This window comes from Perna viridis, chromosome 3, assembly GCF_037379345.1.
Source record: "Perna viridis isolate PV_CMFRI_1.1 ecotype Kerala chromosome 3, ASM3737934v1, whole genome shotgun sequence".
NCBI classification, from domain to species: Eukaryota; Metazoa; Mollusca; class Bivalvia; order Mytilida; family Mytilidae; genus Perna; species Perna viridis.
The window spans coordinates 58,562,941-58,587,035 of NC_142447.1; the positions used below are offsets into that span (position 1 = coordinate 58,562,941).

Here is a 24,095-nt window from a genome sequence, read left to right on the forward strand (position 1 = left end):
CCCTGTTTAACTCCAGCATATGAAATAAAAAAAATTAGAATATTCGTTTCCTAATTTGACACAGGTTTTGATATTCTGATACATATTAAAAATGACAGTAAATATTTTTCCTTTAATGTTCGATTTCAATAGTTTTTGCCATAATCCAGCCTACCATACAGTGTCAAAAGCACTTTTGAAATCAACAAAGGTACAAAACAATTTTTTACCAAAAGAAAAATAAATAGATATTAATGAATAGAGGACAAAAATGTTATCAATAGTAGAAAACCCTTTGCAAAAACCTGCTTGTACATTGGATATGAAGTCAATTTCTTCAGTCTGTTATTCAGTATCTCAGAGAAAGTTTAACTGAAAAATGAATTCAATGTTATTCTTCTCTACATGTTTGGGTCCTCTTTGGAACCTTTATTTTTATAAATAACTATCATGATACCAGACAACCAAATTTCTGATATTATTCCTGTATCTAAAATAATATTAAATAATCTAACATATATTGGCATAATTTCCTCTAGAGTAGACTTTATATATTCATTCAATATTTTATCATCGTCAAAAGCTTTTATATTTTTCAGACTTGTAACTACTTTTCTTATTTCCGATTCTGATATCGGGTTATTTAGATGGATTTCAGCTTCTTCACTTACGTTTTCATTTACGGTATCATTTTGTAAGTCAACATCGTTATCTAAGTTATCAGCTGGATTCAAATTTTTGAAGTGCTCATATAATGTTTCCTGTTGATATAATGTTGATATATTAGAGTTTTCGTCCTTTTTCATTTTATTTTTATCATTTAAGATTTTCCATATTTCTTTTGGATCTTTTTTGGACATATTGCGAAGATCATCAGCTGCTTTTTGTTGAAAGTCAACAAGAGATTTGTTTAATGTTGCTTTATGTTCTTTACTCGTCTGTCTCATTCGGAGTCTATTGTTAGCGTTTTTCAAAATGATATATTTTTCCGTGCTTTATGGAATTTCTTTCTGGATTAAAAGTGGGAATAATGTAGAAGATAGAATTAAATAATCAACAACACTAGAATCTCTGCATGTCTTATTACCGATGCCCCTGTCTGAGCCGACTCTAGAATTAGCAATATATAAATTATTCCTTTTACAAATTTCCTAGAGTCTATTTCCGTAATTATTTGGAGCACATTTGCATTTTGACACCCTTTCTAATGGAACATTATATTCTGATAATTTCTCAAAGTCATACAAGTATTCTAGTATATTTTCATTATCATTCAGATTAAAAATATTAACAACAGTTTCATCAGGTATTACAAATCTGATAATGACCCAGTTTTCACATTGAAATCACCCACTAACGTTACATAAGATTTTTCAGAATTTGACAAATCAACTCGTTTTCGAGTTAAAAGAAAGCCTCGGCATTTGAATATTTCGAATTCTCTGGTGGTATATAAACACAACCAAAAATCAGGTCTGATTTAAGCGAAAGAAAGTTTTTCGATATTTGAAATCAAAGAACAAATTCACTTTCTGTTTTGTAAAATTTTCGATTCAAGAATTTTTGGAAAATTATGATTATTCCTCCCAATGCTCTTTTGAATTTGTTTCGATTTTTTGTACTCGTAACCATCTGGTACGTTTAAAATATCTAGATCTGTTAATTTGGTTTCCACAAAAATGCGAATATCATGTTTACAAATTAAATCGTTAAAATCTGGTGATAATAATCTATTCTTTATGCCACAAACATTTAAAAACAAGCGTTTCAGGTCATTAATACTATAATTATTTATTATTTTATTTTTTGAAACATTTTTATCTGGTTAATTGTCCCCTTGCACCGAGTCCCTAAGTGTGTCAACGGACGGAGCATATAATTCAATATGATATATCAAAATGACTTATATCCCCCATCCCATCCCATTTTTCATTTCAGGACATGCTCAGCAGTACCATGGTAGCTGTTAAGGACAGTGCATTGACCATCAACAATTTTGCAACCAGAGCTTGATTTTATTTTACTTTTTTCTTGATGATTCATTACATAGTATCTGTTTTTATAATTGATATCACATGCTAGACATGCATGAAGATTCGACCTAATATTCGTTACATCAATCATGTCCATAGAGTAGATATTTCAGTTTTTAACAGTTGAAAATCATTTTCCGTCGGGGGGCTTGGCCCTCTGAACCCCCTACCAGGGCTCTGGTCGGAATCCGCTGGGACGTCCACCGCTCCGCAGACCCTTCGCCGTAAAGGTGCCTACACATTTTTTTTTTCATGCCTAGCTACGCCCCTGTATTCCATAAAAGAGAATTGGATATATTACTGAGTGAATTTTATGGTGTGTTTAATTGTTGTTTCAATTCATTTTACCTTCCATTAAATGGGAGATGGTTATTAAACTAGTCTAAACTGTATGATGAGATACACATTTGTTTACGTGTTGTCAATTTTATATTACTTGCTGTGGTTTTATAATTACATGTGGTCATTATGTATTTACGTTATGTAGGAACATCTTTACATTATTTCGTTTTGTCTTTACGTTCTGCCATTTCGTCTTTACGTTCTGTCGTTTTATGATTACGTTATGTCAACATATATTTACGTTATGTGGATTTATCTTTACGTGCAGTGGTTTTCTTATACCGTGAGGTCGTTTCATCTTTACGTTATGTCGATCTCTAAATACTTTATGTGCATTTTCTTTTCTTTACGTGCAGTGATTTCTTCTTTACGTGATGTCGTTTCTTCTTTACGTGATGTGGACAAAAATTTCATGATGACGTGTGACCCCGGAACTTTTCGATCCGGTGTAAACTTCAAATCTAATTGAACGTAAATAACAAATAAGCTATTTTTACTATAGAATAAACACTCTAGGGTGACTGGATAGATTACCCAAGTATATTTCGTTCAGCATTTTTCTAATCGGCGTTGTGACGTCTACTTTGCCTTTTACGGACTGATTTGAAGTTACAACGGATCGAAAAGTTCCGGGGTCACACGTCATCATGAAATTTTTGTCCATATCACGTAAAGAAGAAACGACATCACGTAAAGAAGAAATAACTGCACGTAATGAGAAGAAAATGCACATAAAGTATTTAGAGATCGACATAACGTAAAGATGAAACGACCTCACGGTATAAGAAAACCACTGCACGTAAAGATAAATCCACATAACGTAAATATATGTTGACATAACGTAATCATAAAACGACAGAACGTAGACAAAATTACAGAACGTAAAGACGAAATGACAGAACGTAAAGACGAAATGGCAGAACGTAAAGACAAAACGACATAATGTCAAGATGTTCCTACATAACGTAAATACAAAATGATCTCATGTAATTATAAAACCACAGCAAGTAATATAAAATTGACAACACGTTAACAAATGTGTATCTCATCATACAGTTTAGGCGTTCCATATCTAACCCCACCACTAACATGCGCCGGTCCACTGTCAAGAGATGTTGTCATTAACGAGTCTCTGTGTCATTATTTGACTTTTTAGTGCATGTCACCATATCCGTTCCATTTAGAATCGACGTTGTACCCGATTGACTACACCTTCCAGTCACAATGTAGTAACTTCTTTGACACTAGTTAAAGTGGCTAATTATTGAATTTACCACAGTTCTCTGTTACACTTTTTAAACACATCGCTATCCTGAGAGCGTTTAAAATTAACGAAGTATTTATTAAAGGTAGGATGCCCATTTCTGGAGAGGTAAGATTAATTTTATCCTCTACCGGTAGTTGATGTTTTTGATAATATTTTTTTTTATCATAGCACACTTCAATGCAATCTGGCAAAATGTGTGTAAGGCTTGGCACATGAAGAAAAAACACGAGATTTTATTGCATAATCCAAGTATTTATACCCCATAACCTCTAGAAATAACCATAAAAGTGTTTGTAAAATTTGCATTTTTAAGATATTGATAGGTCAAATTTAGTTGACATGCACTAGATATGGAAAAGTGGCGGGAAAAGCAGGTGCCATGGGCCATATGCCCATTGAAACTGAAAATGGCTCATTAAAGTTACAGGGTTTTACTTGGAACGGTAATAAATGGCCCATTTTAAAACAATCTTTCCCGAAGACTGCATTTTTTCCTTATTTAAGCAGTAAAAATATCTACTTCACAGATGCTTCAGGATAAATTTAAATAGCTTTTCACTTGTTTTCTAAATGCATTGAATATATTTAAAGGAAAAAAAGATCAAATTGAGAATTATGATGTGCCACCCATTGTTTGATTCTTATACAGAATGGTACTAAATGACTATTCCGCGGCTTGATTTTTTCAAAACATATTTTATTTTGAGTTTTAGTCTATACTTTTCAAATTTAATAAAATGCTCTTAAAATGTGTCCTATATTGGAACTACACGAATATGTTTTCGCAGGACCACTAAATACATGTTAATATTTTCGATTGAACTTGATTTTTTCTATATATTTTTTTGCCCTGCATTTTTTTAATTATTGCACGATTTATTGCTTTGTGATATCAAGTTCATGATCAATTTAAAAAATTTCAAGTTCAAGATCAATTTAAAAAAAGATGTCAACAAATAGTATAAATGCAGGAAGCATGTTTTTTAGTGACTTTTCGTTGTTTTAATTTCGGATGTTTGTCCACTATTTCCAAGTTGTCTGCTGCAGCGTGATACATGGTTAGAAATGAATGATTTCACCCCAACGTCAATATTGGTCATTATTTTACTTTTTGGTTGATTTGGAAGAAGTGCCAGCTTTCTGTTAACCTTGATTTTTATTACTATTGTTGTCAGGACCTTTCGGCGCTTATTTGAAGGTATTTTTACATTTATTGGAGACCTTGTGGTAATTTCTGTAAGTATTTACTCTTTATGTATGGGTTATACGATGGTACATTTGTTGGGTTAATTTCACCATATCTATTCCTTTTTCCATTGGTATGAATGTTCCATAGAGTATTCTGCCTAGAACTGATGTTTAGATTTGTTATCTGGTAGACCATAGAGGTCTGTCACCAGTTTTGCTTTTATTTCAAAAACTTTTAACATATAAAAAACACTATGACTTCTTTGGTTCATTCTATTTTTCACGCAAAGTTCAAGTAAATTTGACTATCTGTTATTCCCCCTTTTATGCCATTCTTACCATTTTTTACATTTTTTGTTATTAATTTCAAAAGTAAAGCAGTTAGGATAATTCTCCATCATAAATAGGACATGACCTTTCATCTGTCAGAAGTTAAGAAAAATCGAAAGGTTTTATATGGAGTTATGGCCCATGAAATATCAATTTTCGATGTTTCCTGCTATTTTCTTGATATTATTACTAAAAATAGACAGTAGGGGGCAAACAGCAGTATTCTGCTAATTTTTCAGAGCACGTTTAGTTTAGACAAATTCTGACGAGATTCAAAGTGATCTTTCCATGGAGATATTTTCTAGAAGTCTGATTGTCATTTTGATGTTTCGTTTCATTTTGTGTTTTTTTTTTATGTTTTCATTTTTAAAGATCAACTTCTCTGTAAATTGAAGTGCTAATGTTTTGAAACTTTAGAGATTTTGACCTCAGTGCTCTCTACAATGAGCATTTTGTTCCTAATTGTAAGACTAAATTATTTCAATTCTCCAAGTGAGTGATTCAGGCTCGCAAGAGCTTCTAGTTAGAATTCATTTTTATACCCCACGAAAACGAAAATGGGGGGAAGGTTGTATATAGGTTTTACCCTGCCTGTCTATCAATTTGTCTGTACGTCTGTCTCTCTTCTAATAAAGATATGCCTCATAACATAAATGTGATGAATTTATTTGACAAAAAGCCATGACAGGAAAGGAGTCATGGCCATCGCCACTATACGTCTCCTAAGTTACATGGTGTCTCCATAGATGGTCTCCTACCTTTCACACAGAAACCTCTTGGACTTCATCACATTCGAACCAAACTCTATTCTATACCTCTCACTCTACTACACTCCCTTTACAAAACATGACACTCCTGTTTCTGACTCTACTTCATCATTATACAGACTTGTTGCCATCATTTTGGATATTGGTTTCCACAGACTCTTTAAACCAGTTTGTGTGAAAAATCAAGATGAAGAAAAACATTTCTTCCACTACCGTTTGTCAACAAAGGTATAGATACGATTAATTTGGCTAACATCCTCCATCGGAAAAACGCAACCAACGAAATTCCCCATATTTCAAGGACAAATCAATACCGATTATTTCATATTCCTATACTTCTTCATCCATTGCATCCAAAATTTTCAATTATAAAAGGCTATTGCAGAAACTCGAGATTGAGGACTTCAAGGCTAAACCACCTGACTGTACTTGCAAAAACTCTCCATTTAAATATGGTCCTTCCGGTCAAGTCGTTACGGGAGATTTAACCATTGTCGAAAACGAATCTCTGCGTAATATCCTTTCTAAAGGTCCCAAGTACCGTGAACCACGCTCAATAAATTGGAATTATAACTTTAAAGTTCTTATGGATGCCGTGGAGGACTACGCAAGAAAATGGATAAAACGAGAACAAGAAGACATTGATTCTCTGTCAGAGTGGTTAAAGGCCGTGAGGTCTTAAAATTTGAAACGAATGAAAGTTTTAAGCAAGTCAATGTGTGCCTATGCTACATCAGTTTTCAAATACCCCGATGTAGCAAAAATAGTGTCTATAATACATGACAAATATGTTATCGCACCAGCAGACAAAGCCCAAAACAACATTGTTTTTGTCTGCAAAACGTTTTACATCCAATGTTTATTATCAGAGGCAGACTTAGAAAATAATAACAGTAATAAGACCTATACTGCTACCACACTCTCCAAAGAAGTGATTGTGGAAAACCACTAGTCTGTGCTATCCTCTTTTGGTCTCTCTACCGAAGACGATGATTGTGATTTACCGTCTATGTACTGGATTCCTAAACTCCAAAGGAATCCATACAAACAACGTTACATAGCTGGATCTGCAAAATGTACCACCAAACCTCTTTCAAAACTTTTAACTTCCATACTCACAGCTGTCGAAGAGGGTATGCAGTCCTACCACAACACTTAATACTCCCGTAGTGGTATTAATTCAATGTGGATGCTGAAAAATTCGCAAGATCTTCCGAAGACCACCAGTTGAAGACTATTATCAGAATATAATAGCATTAAAACATATGATTTTTCAACACCGTATACTTCTAACCCCCACACTCGGTTAAAACCCCGACTTAAAAACATGGTACATCGTTGTTTTTTCCAAAAAAGATGGTACACCTAGATACAGATATATAGTTCTTGGTAGAGATTCCTAACACTTTGTAAGAAATAATTCCAAATCATCTTCCAAATATACAGAAGATGTTTTTTAATCGACAACATATGTGTTTCCAGTGAGGTGGATGCATTTTCCAACAAACGGTCGGCATTCCAATGGGAACACATTGTGCTCCTCTACTTGCTGACCCATTCTTTCACTCGTATGAGGCTAACTTTATAGCTGATCTGATCTGAAAGAAAGAATGTCATTTAGCTAGATCCTTTAATCTCAGTTTCCGCTATATAGATGACGTTTATTCTTTAAACAATCCTAATTTCAGGGATTTGATACATCGCATCTACCACAAAGAACTTGAAATAAAGGATACTACAGACACTGTGAAGTCAGCCTCATATCTTGACTTACACTTAGAAATCGATGGTAAGGGAAAGCTATTGACCAAACTTTACGACGAAGGTGATGACTTTTCATTCAGAATTGTCAACTTTCCTTTCATCTGTGGCAACATCCCGTCAGCACCTGCATATGGAGTGTTCATATCACAACTTATACGTTATGCCAGAGCTTGCTGAAACTACGCAGACTTAATGTTTCGCGCTAAAATTCTAACAAGTAGGCTTCTATAACAGGGTTATGTTGCTACAAGATTGAAGTCATCACTACAGACGTTTTTTATGGCCATTATCATGTAATCGTGGATCGTTACCAGGGGCGTAGCTAGGCCTGTTTTAGTTGTACCCAAATTACGGCGAGGGGTCTTGGGGGGGGGCGCGCTCAAGGCCCCAGTGAGTCCGGCAAGGCAAAGCCCTGAGGGAAACTCCTGAATTTTAACGATTTTGGAGCCAGTTTTTCAGAGCCTATACCACGTTCATGGTATGCATATGTGATAAATAACCTTTATATCATCTTTAAAATGTGTGTTTTTATTTTTGTTACTTTTTCCGAAAGTACGCAATTGCGTATTTGCGTATATGCAGCTACGCCCCTGGTTACGATGTATCCATCTGCGCCATGAAAACTGATTTGTTCAGCGTATCATAGTTTTCCATCATATTCCGACTACCCCGGACTTGACTTTTATGAGCAACTCGGGGCGTCTTTCTCGAAAGCAGAGGACGCTTACCCTACTGGTGCACCTTGTCCATGCTCCCAGTTTTTAGTAGAGTCCGAGTTGCTCATTTACTTTTGTTTCTTTGTATGTTTTATTTTAGTTACTTTATATTCTTTGTTGTGTATGTCTGTTTTTTTTATGTCTGGTCTTTGTCCCTGGATTACATTCTTTTGATTACCACTAGAACATTGGTTCCCTTGATTACGCTTAGAACATGGATATTTCGGTACTTTTCCGAATTTGACATATTTAATTTAGATGTATTCTTATCAAAGAGCTATGGATGATTAGTAGTTATGTGAAAGGAAACAGTCTGTTCGTCATTATGGCCTCCTTGAGGATCTGTAATCGTGTTGTTCACGGAAAAAGCGACAGACTCGTGCTTAATTTTGTAAACTTAAAGGGAAATTCATCAAATTTAAAAGAAGAAGTAACCAAGCTAATAAATTTACCACCATCTGATATTGGTAATGTTCCAAATATTCACTCAAATCAATTCAATAAGTATACTATTGGCACAAACTTACTCCAGCTATTCTAGCAAGCTATTTTCTGACTTGGTGCCAAGTTGGGGTATGGAGGAACGGAATTCCAACCTCTTACGTTGAAGGAGTAGCACAAACTATGACAACAAACATTGTACAGAACATCACTAGAACAGTTATAATTGACAATATATAACACACGATTCATGAACATATTTGGAACATAAACAATTTTGAGATGAAAGATGAAATCAATTTTATATATGTATTTTATAAGTGTTATTGTTTTATAAACAGTCAATCTACTTTTAATATTACATTAGTTTTATATGAAAAAAAAAGAAAATGTTTTTCATTTTCAGTGTAATTTGATTTCATAAGGTACAATACCTTTCTGTTTTAATGATGTTTAAATATCTTCCCCTTTCATTTATCAGAGAATGAGCACAAATTATAATTTTACATATAGCAACTCTATCATGTCTATTTTTCAAAATAACCGAAGCAGCAATATGCAAATGAAGATGATGCATTGAAAACTAATCAGCCATTGATGAAAATATTTGAATGAACAATATGCAAATGACATAAAAGGAAAATCCATCTACCAATGATAACAATAGTTGCAGAATCAGTCTATTATTCAATAATTTGACAATGATGTTGAGACTTAATATACATTTTGTAGCTCAATAAATGAAACGACGCTCACTAAGTGTGCATGTTCAAAACAATTTGACTTGAATTATGTGACAAAGATGGTTCAATCATGCCACCGGCCAGTGTGTGCATTTCGATAATTTGATACCAAGACAAAAAATTTTTTTACCTAGTATGAGTTCCGAATAACTTTGAAGAAATATTTACAATTTATTTCCCCATAATTAAAGGTAAGCAAAATTGTACAAAAATGTTATAAGCTCCAGTAACCATCTATGATTATTTAGACAGCCAGTAGATCTGTAGGAGGAATTATGCTAATGCCTAACCCTCTAACAGAATCTACTGACTGTCTAAATGACCTTAGACGGTCACCTGGGAGCTTATAACTTATAAATATATATGTGTGTATTATGTCTCTGGATATTGTTGTGTCTTTATAAAATCTCCTCCTCTGAACCAAACATGGTATGAATGTTCCTTAGTGTATACTTCATAGAACTGTGATGAGGGGATTTTTGATCCCTTGAAAAACATAGCCACCGTTACTAAAAATAGGACATATGGGTTAGACAGAAGTTTTTTGCATATATCTCCAAAACTGACATGGTTAGTTCAATTCTGTCATGGATGGAATGTTCAGCATGATGAGCTCAATCTGTGGTGAGATTTGCATGTAAATCTGTCAATCCATGTTGGAGTTACTGCCTTTTTTCAACATCTTTTTGCTGCAATACATTTTAATGTTATTACTTTAAAAAAATTTCTCCTCCAGACTAATGGACAGAATTTAATAATAATATGCATGAGTAATAAAAACTGATATGATTTTTCCTGATTAGGTATAAGCGTTAGGAATTTTTATCCAAGAAAGAAAAAAAATAGAATGTTGCTTTCGAGATAAGTGAGCGATTCAGGTTCTTTAGAACCTCTAGTTACAATGTCAGTACCATTTATTTCATTTAAGAACTGATCTATTGCGGGAAGAAACTACAAGATGACCAAGTCTTAGAGAATGCTGGTTTAAAACCTGGAGTCACTGTTTTTGTTCTGAAGAAACAACCTTTAGAAAGAGATAATGGACAAGGCTGGTATTTTGACACTTTATTTCATTGGTTTTTTTGTATTGACTAGTATGCTGAAGTCGTCCATTTTATGGTTGTTAACCGTATACGCTCAGTTTTTGTGTGAAAGCCGGAATACTGATATTATTTTGTTTTTTCTTTTTTGTGAAAAATGCATCTGATTTGGAATTGCAATAAAGAACATTGCATTGTAGATTTTAACATTACTGATGGAGAATTTTTTTTGGGTTAAAATTGCAATTAAATGGCACAATTGCAAAGATTAGTACCTGCATCAACTTCTGAATTTACATTATTATTTCATTGATCTTGGTTGAACTATGTACCACCAGGTTCATACTGAAAAGGAAGGTTGTGGTTGTATTGGGGGTTTTCTTGCCCCAACTTTTCATGTCATGACCTCTGTTTGTATCAAGTTGCACCGCTATGAAATACTATCACATTAGCATTCAAAAGTCAATTGTAGATCTGAATGATTTTGAAACTAGGTCTAACAACACATTGCTTGTATATACATGTAGCAAAATGTTTAAACACTTAGCATTTCTCAGTTAACGTCTTCGTGTTGAATTTTTATAGATATTTCTTCTGATGTTGATGTTCGACAGCTGACAACCATGGTAAAATCTGCTTTACTTACACAAGATTATCCCACTATCGTAAGTATTTACTAGCAAATAATTGTTCTAGAAAATTAAAGTTCATTTCAGTTGTATACCAAATACATACATATATGTTTGTTACAAAAATCCATAAACAGTTTGTTTTACAGTGTTCTAAAAAATAGAATTCATTGGTCACCTTTGTCTAGTTTTATACACATTTACTTTCGAAGTCTCCTTTCATTATTACACAGACCTTTTGCTGTAGTTTTTATAGTTAAGAGATGTATTGTTTTTTTTTTGCAGGTTGAGAAGATGATAAATAATCCAGAAACTTTAGAGAACATTATAGCTGCATCCCCAGGCTTAGAAAATGATCCAGTTGCCATAGGTTAGATGCAAATGATGCAGTATCATACTTTTTAAAAAAAACATAGAAGAGATCTTTGCTGTATTACAAAGTTATATTTTTATATAGTTTCTTGTAAGCACATTTCCTTAACCAATCAATCGATTTTGGTGAAATTTTATAGGAAGCTTAGGTATAATATGTAGATGTGCATGAGTAAATATAATAACTGTCAGATGACTCCAAAGGGACATAATCTAAATTAAGGCTTTTACATGTTAAAACCTCATATGTGAAACTCCTAAACCACTCGAGAGATTTTGATTAAATTTTATAGGAATTTTGGGTATCATATATAGATGTGCACGAGGGCATAAAATTACTGATAACTCCAAAGGGAGATAATCTAAATTAAGAGTTTCACCTGTTAAAATCTCCACTTAAACTGCTGAAGTGAATTTGCTGCAATTTTATTGGTAGGTTGGGTGTCATATGGAGTCGTGCATGAAGGAGATAATCCAACAAGTGTTTTACATTGAAGTCCATTTGAAGCAGGGGGTATTCTCTTTGTGGGCTTGCTCACAGTGTTTCAAGATTTTAAATGTAAGGGAAGATATGAAGATAACTATACTGAAACCATCTCTAAGTTGGAGTACATTTTATTAGCTCAACTGATCTAGAGTAGTCAAAACTAAGCTGAGAATGTGTACTTTAAAATCATATTTGTAATTTACTATAAAAGTGAATGAATATTGTTCACAGTGTGAGTAATTTGCCTCCATGCTGCCAGTTAGCAGAAAAGGTAAAAATGGGAATTTTGAGTATTAGTTATTCAAGTAAATTTTGTGAACATTTTCTATGATCATTGTACCATTAGCATAATGATTTTGAAAGCCATATTTTCCATGCTTCACAGTGGTATGCAACTTTAAGATGTCATCTGCCCTGGGAATTTACAGTGAAACTTTGAAAATTACTTAATTAAAATGTAAAATAATGGCAATGTTAGAGGTGGTTAGTGAGACAATAAGTTTAATTATGGAATGTTTCAGAAAAATGCATATTTTGATGTAAATTGCCTTTCCTGGTCATTATTTCATTTACCCATAAAATCAGTGTAGTGAAATTAGTAATTTTGCTATAATTTAATAGGTGCATTGAGCAAGATATTGTGAAAAACAAGATTGCAATAAGAATTTTATCAGTAAATCTGACTCAAAACTTGGTGTCTTCATTGAAATACCTATCGACGCTGTTTTGAATATTCAAAATACTCAAATGGTCATAATGCATAGACTAAGAATCACACAGAGATGAAATTGGCATGGTTATATTTGTTGAAATCCTTCCTTTTTTCATAATAATCATTTGTATATTAACTAGTACAGCTCTTTGAATTATCATAGATATTAAATTGGTATGACAACATAGCTAAAATTGTCATATTAAAAAATTTAAGGAAAATACCACTAAGGGGCATGATATGAAATTGGCCATTTCTTTGTAGTGCCATGTCTGATTTTGATAACTTTGGTCTTAAACTCACAGTACCACAATCTTTCATGAAATAAAAAAAAATGTTTAGGTCTCAATTACCACTTCCTAGTCAAATACCCACCTCTCTATGTAGTACTAAAACCACACTGAACCTAGACCTATGCACAATTTGTGTGCATGCTGATCAATAGTTGTAAAAGTAAAGCTGAGAATATGTACTGGGAATTCACAGTGAAAGTTTGAAATTTTGAAAATAACTATTTTTAACATGTAAAGTAATGGAAACATTAGAAGTGGTTAGTGATACTAAGGCATCCACTTTAGTTGTGTGGTTTGAATTTGGGGAAGACAATCCCAGCATACTGCTAGGTATCCACTTCAGTTTTCCTTCCACTTAAGTACTATAAATAGTATATGTTCTGATCACCTTAATTTCTGTATTGTATTTAAAATTAAATGTTTTTCTGATTTCTTTTGCAGCTATGCTACAAGACCGGGCTCTTCTGGCTATACTATCTCATCCTTCAAATATAAGACAGTAAGTTAATTCGACTTTAAACCATTACCGGTATTGGCAACAAATGATGAATCAACCAATTTTCAATAGTCCCTTTTGATATTCCTGACTTTGACTTTTAATCAAAGGGAAGTAACTCTCTAGCTTGACAGACTGGTTTACTGTCTGATTGTAGCAATGGACATTAGTCAACTTAAAACTTTAAAATTCCATTCATTGGAGCTGCGGTAAGTACTAAGATACTTTTGAAAATACTTAGTTTCAAAGAAAATTGTTTACTGTTCTTCCTTTCCTAATGGGACTGCTTAGGTCTCACTAACCACTTCTAATATATCCATTACTTTACATGTTAAAAATGTAATTTTCAAAGTTTCACTGTGAATTCCCAGGACAAATGACATCTTAAAGTTGCATACCATTGCAAAGCTGGGAAAATAAGGCTTTCAAATCCGTTATGCTAATGATATGATGATTGTAGAAATTCTTTACAAAATTTACTGGAATAAATAATACTGAAAATCCACATTTTTGTCTTTTCTGCTAACTGACAGCATGGAGGCAAATTACTCACACATGTAAACAATATTCATACTATTTTGTAGTAAATTACATATATGGTTTTAAAGTACACATTCTCAGCTTTATTTTGACTTATTTTTATCGGAATACACACAAATAATGCACTTACAATGCATAGGTCTAGGTTCAGTGTGTTTTTGGTACTACATGGGGGGTGGGGTGGCCATTTCACCCAGAAGTACAATGTAGTTAGTGAAACCTAACCAGGTTGCTGTGGGTTTGTGGGTCATGTCCCTTTCAAAAGCTTTCTAAAATAGTTTGCATTCCATAAATATGAAAAAGAATTATTTGGATACTTAATTGGATTTTTTTCCCCAAGGTAACATTGAAGGAAACAGTTGATGTGAACATAATTTATTTGAATTTGGCCAAAAATCTACTTATATTAGTTATTAAGTGCCTTGTATGATCAAAGTTGATTGAATGATTGAATTCAATAACCAGACTGATGGGTTATTACTCCATACACAGTGTACATATCTAACCTCTAAATGAAAAGGAATAAATTCTTTTTTTTTCTCAGAAATAATGAATTCTGTCTCTTGAACAGCTAAAACATTTGAACTGTGATAGATTTTTGCACCTTAGCGAATAGTGTTTATACTGTGAAACTTTTGTCTGAAATCTATAAATGAGCTTCCTGTTTTAGTTCAAATTTTAATTGACAGTCACTATTCCCTGCACATAAAGTGGTGACTGGTTGGCTCAGATTCTGAATAATGTGTCAGAGTGGGGTGACATACTTTCCTGCGGGCTGTAGCACCTGTAAGCTGATTAAAACCCAATTCATAGTATTGTTTAATCACAATGCAGCTGTTGATGAAATATAAATGGAATATCTGCCATGTTAAACAACAATCAATCTAATCAATAAATCAATCAAAATTTTAAGCTGAAGTTAAACGGAAGTTATTTTTTCTGTAAATACTTTCAGAATACTAGAGAAGCATCCATCTTTTGGACATGCTGCAATGATGGTGGCTGCAGCAGTGTGTGAAGAGGGTGCTAAGATGGAAACTGGAGTAGAGAGATTGGCACCAGGTAAGGCGAAAATAAATGTTAGATTTTAAATGACATAAACATTCTAGTTATTAATTGTGGGTTTAAATTTCCATGTTTGGAGGAAATCAAGGATTTCTTGGAGAGCATTTCTTCGTGGTCCATTGGTTTACATTTTTTGTATTACTGAGAGTTAATTCTCTAACTTAGCTATGTGACATCATTGTTACAGAGACTATGTAATTTACACAGTTAGATTTTAGGGTGACAGGGTGTTAAAGGTCAATGTCGTTTCTGACACTTGCAGAGATACAAGGTCAGAACATCAAAGTCATAATATACTTGTTCTCTTTAATACATTTAATTGGAACAAAAGTAGCAACCTGTTTCTTCAGCCAAACTATGCAATTTATTTGCAATGAATACAGTCAAGAATGCTGTCATCTCTCATCCTCCTCCTATTCTCATTGTGACATTGTGATACTGAGCTGAAATTGCCTGTGAAGTTATCAATTCTTTAGTAATCATTGTCTATAACATGATGTTATCATGCACGAAGATATGAACTATGATGACTTTGAAATATAGTGAATAGATAAGGTTATAAGGAGTTTATTGAATATATTTAAGTTTTTAAGATATATGGAAGGGGATTCATCAAGCTTAATGAGTCTTCAACATCATTCTAAAATCTGCACCATTGCCAGTTTAAGCTGTTGTGAATTATTTTAGGAGCCTATTCATTTGAACAGATGTCTGATGATGATGAAGATGAACCACAAAACAGACAGGGAACTTCAGTGAGTAGCTAAGGGATATACTTTACCTTGATTGAACAACAAAGCCAAATGAACTCTTAAGATAATCTGTTTAATTAGAATGACTTGTTAAAGAAATACCTCATACCCATTACAGTTTGCATTTGACCTGCTGGACATTTAGTCAGGTATTCTGAATTTTTTTCTGACCAGTATATTTTTGTTGAGCATTTTCTAAGAAAACACATAAAAACAACTATATTATTAGCCAGACATTTGTAAATTCTCAAAAAATTTTTTTAGACAAACATTTATACGGTTTATCATCCATCTTTCTGTCTATCCATATGTTTTTTAATACAACCACAACTTTTTTATCAGACATTGACTCTTGTCTGTGCAATAACTTGAAAAGTAATTAGCAGATTCTTTTCAAATTAACCAAAAAATATGGACTTTTACTGTTGCCATGTATGAGTTACTACTTATTAATCATTCACAGTTCTAATTTCATTGTTTGAAAATCCATTTTCCTTTCAGCTTGATAGCCTCTTGTTATTTTGAAGCAATTTCTGATTTTATGTTTTTATGAAAAAATTACCAGGTAGTTGATTTCCCATTTACAGACTATAACAAAAACTTTTGGAGAATTTTTCCATGTATTAGTGTATTAGCCTCCTTCAATTTTTATAAATTTCAGATTTTATATTTTTGAGTTTATTTAATGATAGCAAATGGGGTGATTTTGTTATTAGTCTATCATGTCAGATCAATGTGGATTGATGTATATTGTTGGGGCATTTTCTTATAATGGTCTGATAATCTCTTGCTGTTAATCAGTATTAGTCTGATAACAAATATTAATTTTAAGTAGAAAGAGCTTAAAAGGGACAGGCATATTAGACATTTTCTAGTGTTATTATGAACTGTAACTTTTACCAAATTTTGTTAGCTTAAGCCAGATTTAGGTTTAGCCAAATTCTGACATATGGTAAAAGGTATCAGCATTATTAGATCTATCTGTGGTAAAATTTTCATATAAATCTGTCAAGCCATGATGAAGTTATCACCCTTTTTCAACGTTTTTTTTGTTGTTGCTATTTTCAATGTTATTACTTTAAAAATAACTTCTTCTCAGACACTTATTGACCCATTAGAACCAGACTTGTTATGAATGTTCCTTAGAGTATTCTTCATAAAGCTGGGATGGGGATTTTTGATTTGTTGAAAAACTTGGCCTTTGTTACAAAAAATAGAACATAGGGATCAGACAGAAGTTTTTGCATATATCTCCAAAACCACTTTGTTTAGCAAATTTCTGACATTGGTTAAAAATATGCAGTGTGTTGAGATCTGTCTGTGGTAAAATTTTCTTGTAAATCTTTTAGCTCATGTTGGAGTTATTTTCTTTTATGTCTTTTCGCTATTTTTAATGTTATATCTGAAAATATTTTCTCCTCAGAAACTACTGTACTCTCAGAATTCAGTTTTTAATTGATGTGATTGTTCCTTAAGTATGAATATTAGGAATTTTTATCCAAGAGAAAAGTGGGAGCTTTTACAAGAATAGAATGTTGTTTATCAAGCCAGATGAGTGATTCAGGCTCTATAGTTTGTATCTTGTTAGTATATAATTGATTACTGTTACTATTGGTTTTACTTACTCATGTTAAATAGGCAGGAACACCAGTTGGTATTACTGCAGCACAGCTAGCAGCAGCCTTGGCTCAGGCAGGAGGTCCTTCTACACCTGGTACCAGTCAACAGCCTCAGGTAAAACAAAAAAGTTTAGTGAATGAACTATAAAAGATTTGGAAACTTCTCAGGAATTGATAGTTTTACTTTTTATTTATTAAATAATTGTAATAAACAATGGAAAATGGACATCATCATAAAAACAGGCTTTCAGCTTGGATTTTGAAAGCTTTAGTTATTTTTGCAAGCAACTTAATGGAAACCTTTGAAAAATTGTCATTTCATATGATAATTGGAAGGTGTTTGTTTTCTTCATAACATGTTTCAACCTGTGAAACTTGATTGATGAAAATATATGGAAATAGTATACCACTAATTATTAACTATAATGCATGAAAAGATCTGGTTGCTTTAATAAATGATGTTTCGGAAATCATATGCACTGTATGTGGGGAATGAATTGTGAGGAGAGCTAGTTATACAAATAAGTTCTTAACTGGCTTTACCAAAGGAGACTAGAAGTTAACACTCTGTCTGTCTGTCTGTCTGTCAGTCACACATGTTTTCCAACTTATCTTCTACACACTTCCACTAGATGCTGTGGTATAACTTTTGGTATAATGGGTCTGCTTATGTTATAAGAAGGAGGTTTTATGCCTTGGACTCAGTAAATATCATAGAAATTGCACCTGTATGGACATTTTCTGAATGCTTAAGGTTTTGGGTTTTCGATCCTTTAGGATCAAAGTACCTGATGTTGACAGTTCATGCATGGAACTTCCCTACTGTTTCTGAACACTACATGAAAATATAGTCAAATGTAATTCCAGTGTATATCATTCAGTGCATTTTTTATAACCTGTTAATATGTTAATGGCGATTATTTAGCTCAATAATATTCTATTATTTCTGCAAATGAACTTAGGATTTGGACTTCAAATGAACTGAAGATTTTAGGGTCTCGTTTTAGGCTTTGATGTTTAGTTATAAATTTGCAGTTAGGGAAGTTCTTGCGGTAATGTGTCAAGAAGCATTAAATATGCTGAGCATGTTTCATTTGACACAATTATCAGTCGAAATCTCACACTTTTTCTGTTTACACTGTTGATAATTGTCACAACCATTTGATATTTACACACAAGCTTGGTTGGATTGGGTGATTTTGGGCAGAGTTGTAGTCCTTGAATTTTCATTAAATGAGTTGAGTCTAAAAGCTGGTTTTAAGCTAGTGATTGGGTATGTATTGCTTTTGGCATTATTTTCATTATCTTGATAAACTGATTTTATGAACTATTTTCTTATAAACTGTATAAACATGTTATGAAATTCTACTGGTCCTTTAATTGTGTTTTTCCTTCCACCCTTTTCTCTCATTTACTTGCTATGTCCCTCCATCCTTCCTTCCATCTTTAAGTTGTTATGTCCCTCCACCCTTCCTTCCGTCTCTAAGTTGTTATGTCCATCCGTTAATCCTGCTGTCTCTTAAGTTGCTATGTCCCTCCATTTGTCTTTCTGTCTCTTAGTTATGTCCTTCCATCCATCTATCTTTCTCTAAGTTGCTAGGTTCTTCCATCCTTCCATTTGTCTCGAAGTTATTATGTCCCACCATCCTTCCTTCCGTCTCTAATTTGTTATGTCCTTCAATCCTTCCTTCTGTCTCTAAGTTATGTCCTTCCACCCTTCCTTCTGTCTCTAAGTTGATATGTGCTTCCATCCATCCTTCTGTCTCTTAAGTTATTATGTCCTTCCATCCATCCTTCTGTCTCTAAGTTGCTATGTCCCTCCATCGTTCCTTCTGTCTCTGAGTTGTTATGTCCCTCCATTTTCCTTCTGTCTCTAAGTTGTTATGTCCTTCCATCCTTCCTTCTATCTCTAAGTTGATATGTCCTTTCATCCATCCTTCTATCTCTAAGTTGATATGTCCTTCCACCCTTCATTCTGTTTTTGATTTATGTCCATCCATCCATCCATCCGTCCATCTGTCTCTAGGTTGTTATATCTTTCCATCCTTCCTTCCATCTCTTTAAGTTCTAAGTCTTTCCATCCGTCCTTCTGTCTTTGATTTATATCCTTCCATCCATCCAGCTGTCTCTAAGTTGTTATGTCCTTCCATCTATCCTTCTGTCTCTAAGTTGCTATTATCCGTCCATCCTTCCTTCTATCTTAAGTTATATCCTTCAATTCATCTATCTTTCTCTAAGTTGCTAGGTCCTTCCATCCATCCTTCTGTCTCTTAAGATATTATATCCCTTTATCCTTTCTTCTCTCACTTAGTTGTTATGTCCCTCCATCCTTCCTTCCGTCTCTAAGTTGTTATGTCCTTCCATCCTTCCTTCCGTCTTTTTAAATTGCTAGGTCCTTCCATCTGTCCTTCTGTCTCTAAGTTGTTATGTCCCTCCATCCTTCCTTCTGTCTTTGAGTTATGTCCTTCCATCTATTCAGCTGTCTCTAAGTTGTTATGTCCTTCCATCCATCCTTCTGTCTCTTAAGTTATTATGTCCTTCCATCCATCCTTCCATTTCTAAGTTGTTATGTCCCTTCATCCTTCCTTCTGTCTCTAAGTTGCTAGGTCTCTCCATCCATCCTTCTGTTTCTAAGTTGTTATGTCCCTTCATCCTTCCTTCTGTCTCTAAGTTGCTAGGTCCTTCCATCCATCCTTCTGTCTCTAAGTTGTTAGGTCTCTCCATCCATCCTTCTGTCTCTAAGTTGTTATTTCTTACCTTACAGCCTTCTGTCTTAAGTTGCTAGGTCTTTCCATCTACAAAATGTGGCTGCCACATAACATAATGAAACGTCTATGGATGTATGATTGAAGGACAAGGATCACTCCTATTTATTCCAAATTTAATAGGTCAGAAGTCAAGACAGCAATAATACTAATTTTTTTCTGTGTTGTTGGAATTTAAGTTTGCTTTTGTTAAATTGAGGTTAGCCATATGGGTTGTGAGTGAAAAAAAAAGTGATAGTCTAGTTTAGCTGCCATATAGAATGTAACAAAATATAATACAGGAAAAAGAAGTATAACTGTATTTAACATGGAAGTGCAGGGTTCTTTGATGCATTTATAAATGATATAGTACAATATAGTACATCATAATTCTTATTTCAGGGAGGACCACCTATCATTACAAGTGACTTCTTCTCACAAGCAATAAATCAAGCACAAAGACAACCTGCTCCTTCTGAGGTATGTAAAAAAGTGTTTTGCAGTAAAAATTACTACCACTTGTTCATTACATATGCTGTTGTGGTTCTTTTTCCAATTAAAAAAAAATAAGAACTGGTAAATTGATTAAATTAAATTTTGTTGGATAAATAACATCCTGTCTACTAAGATGATTATTTAGTCATTACAAATCAGTAAAATACAACTATCTGGACAAAACCACTCTTTAGTTTATGGTTTGGTTCTGATGAACATTGTGAAGATTTTTTTTATTTTATGGTTAAAGATATCAATTGTTTTTATTGAATCAATTTTCCTAAATTCAGAACCAGATATCCCAACTGAGAGATATGGGTATTACAGATGAGGCTCTAGCCAGACGTGCCTTACAGGCCACAGGGGGAGACCTACAAGCTGCTCTAGATCTTATCTTTGGAGATGGACACTTTTGAAGATACTTTAACAATGAAAATTAGTTGTGTTCAATTATTCATTTATTATAAGTGAAAGAAATACATCTTATTATTGACTTCTTTTTTTATATGCCAGTATATGTATGTATAAATTTATTTTGCAAATACATTTTACACATATTTAATATAGGGTAATATTTAAATATGGGGAAATTGGTTCTCAGTATAACTAATTACCTTCTTTTAAGTTTTCTTTTCTACAAGTTGTAGGTTCTGTAGATCAAGCATTATACATATGCATAATTTGCTTTGTTTTTGTCTTGCCTGTCACAAGACAGGGAGACTTAGGTATTGTTTTTCTGGTGTTGGCATTGGAGTTCATGTTAAGATTTTGTGATAAGGTTAGTTTATCATGAATCAATTGTGCTAGGTCACTCATAATGGTAAACAGTCTCATTAGCATCATTGCATCACAATTCTATGACATTTTCATGCATATGCCCCCGTAGTCAGGATCTATTGACTTTGAAATTTCTTGTTACGTTTTTAAGGTCTCACTAACCACTTCCGGGCCAAATGGCCACCCCCTATGTAGTACCAAAAACACACTGAACCTAGACCTATGCATTGTCAGTGCATTATTTTTGTGTATTCTGATTAAAAGTAGTCAAAATAAAGCTGAGAATGTGTACTTTAAAACCATATATGTAATTTACTACAAAAGTGTATGAATATTGTTTACATGTGCGAGTAATTTGCCTCCATGCTGTCAGTTAGCAGAAAAGGTAAAAATGTTGGTGTTCAAGTACATTTTTGAAGAATTTTCCAAGCCTTGGAATGGTATGCAACTTTAAGGTGAGGCCTAAAGTTAAGTTTTAATATTGAATTTCCTTGTTAAGATTTTAATGTTAAGTTGTCGAATTAGGTCAGTAAAACATGAACCACTTGTGCTAGGTCAATCATATTCGGTATGCAGCAGAATACAATGTTGTATCTATTTCATGCATATGCCCCCACAATCATTGTTTATCAACTTTCTTGATTAGATTTCCGATTAGGTCAGTAAAACATGAATCATTTGTTCTATACAGGGTAATCATATTTGGTATGCAGCTGCATCATTGTTTCATATCTGTTACATGCATATGCCCTTGCAGTAAAGGTCAATTGACTTTCTTTTTAAGTTTTAAATGTTGAGTTTTCTTTACTAGGCCAGTTTGACATGTCATAGTCATGCTAGGTCAATGGTATTTAGTGTATAGTTGCATTAGCATCACTGCATTACACTAACATATCAATTTCATTCTTATACCCCACAGTCACCACCGGGTACATGCACACATTTGGGGGTTTGGATATGTGGATACCGAGGATACTAAGTCCAGGCGGTTCGAACACAAGAAAGTCGACTTTTAGGTCTTGGTTTAAAAAATTGAGATAGTTATTTGAACAAGCAATTATTTCACGGAACTCGATGATTATCAAGTACATGTTACATTGTGTTTCTGGTGGTGAAAGCGTTTCAAAAAGTCGAACATATTAATTAGTCGGGGCGAACATAACAAAATGTTCTCACTCATTTCTCTGTGATTTGTTTCAACTATTATTTATTTAATTTTTATTGATCCCACTTGAACGATCTAATACAAAAACAAAACAAAATTGGAAATCTAAAGCCGTCACTAATTGCAAAAAATCAAAGTATTGCGTGTGCCGACAGGGGGTACAAATCCTTGTGCAGATAAGGGAGAAAGAATTTACCTTAACTTTGGCCTTTAATTAGAAACTTCAATACATTTCTGATTAGTTGGTGGTGTGCATACACTTTGGAGGGGTCTCTTATTTGCTAAATTTGCCATACCATTACGGATATCGTCCATTGAAGAATGGAATAAATCAAGATAGATCATAGATGATGTCTGTTTAAGGTTACGCCACCTATATTATTTCTTCTGTCTGTCTTTACCCATTTTATAAGCAATTTTTAACCCCAAAACAAGTCGCGAAATATGATTCTGGCTAAGCACTGTGAGTCTAGGAGTCGTTCTATTCGGGTCTACATAAAATAATTTCAAGAAAATTTTATATAAAGTTTTGCCAACCTGTCTACCATATTTTTTAATCAATGTAACCGTAAACAGATATATATTTTTTTCCTTTTACATTTGTTGTCTCTTAATCAGTCAGCCAAAATATGGACGAGATTTGCATCACATATAGATTACATTTTTACAAATTATACAGTAATCGAAACAATTGGTGGAAGGTTGAATATATGTAGATTATATCATGGGTAGTCACTTAATGGCCGTATGTTACCATTAACAATCCTTCACGCACCCTCCTCTTCGCCCCCTTGCTCCTGTTTCTCGCCCCTGTCCACCCCCATAATGCTCATTGCAAAACTAAGCAAAACTATTTTTATATATCGAAAGTAACGGTATCAACAGTAAATTGACTTTGCTTCGAGATCGTTATATTACCTCCTCTCCAATGGAGTTGCGTGTGGATATTGGTACCCTATCGTCAGCTTAAAGCCATTTCAACCAACCTGTTAAGACAAGTTATACTAACGTCAATAATTCGCAATAACCTCGGATCGTTGTCCGGAACCTCGGAACATATTGTCCGGAATACAAATACTTCCTGTTAAGGCAAGTATACGTCAAAACGCCAAAGAAACATCATCAACAATAATGAGTTAACTTCCAGTTACGGAAAGTTGCAACTCTCAAAAAACAATATTCCTCTTGCACCAAATACACTTCCTTTAACCACATAAAATAAATCCAATCTTACATTCAGACTGCAACCGTGTATTCCTAAACATAAAACCTCCAATCGCACATCGCCTCTCTTCTTCTTCGCCCCTTCCTATTCTCTCCAAAACCTAAAAATCAAACC

The 24,095-nt window shown here is 33.7% G+C and overlaps 1 protein-coding gene across 1 annotated transcript; it reads left to right on the top strand.

Moving 5' to 3' along the window:
* Positions 1-8,643: 8,643 nt before the first annotated feature.
* On the top strand, positions 8,644-21,307 carry LOC148623108 (ubiquitin-like protein 7). The gene is made up of 10 exons (XM_088573641.1): positions 8,644-8,853; positions 10,499-10,618; positions 11,196-11,275; positions 11,525-11,609; positions 13,545-13,602; positions 15,095-15,201; positions 15,892-15,959; positions 17,595-17,690; positions 20,722-20,799; positions 21,105-21,307. The coding sequence occupies exons 1-10, from the start codon at positions 8,670-8,672 to the stop codon at positions 21,228-21,230; spliced, it is 1,002 nt and encodes a 333-aa protein (XP_088429767.1). The 5' UTR covers positions 8,644-8,669; the 3' UTR covers positions 21,231-21,307.
* Positions 21,308-24,095: the final 2,788 nt, after the last annotated feature.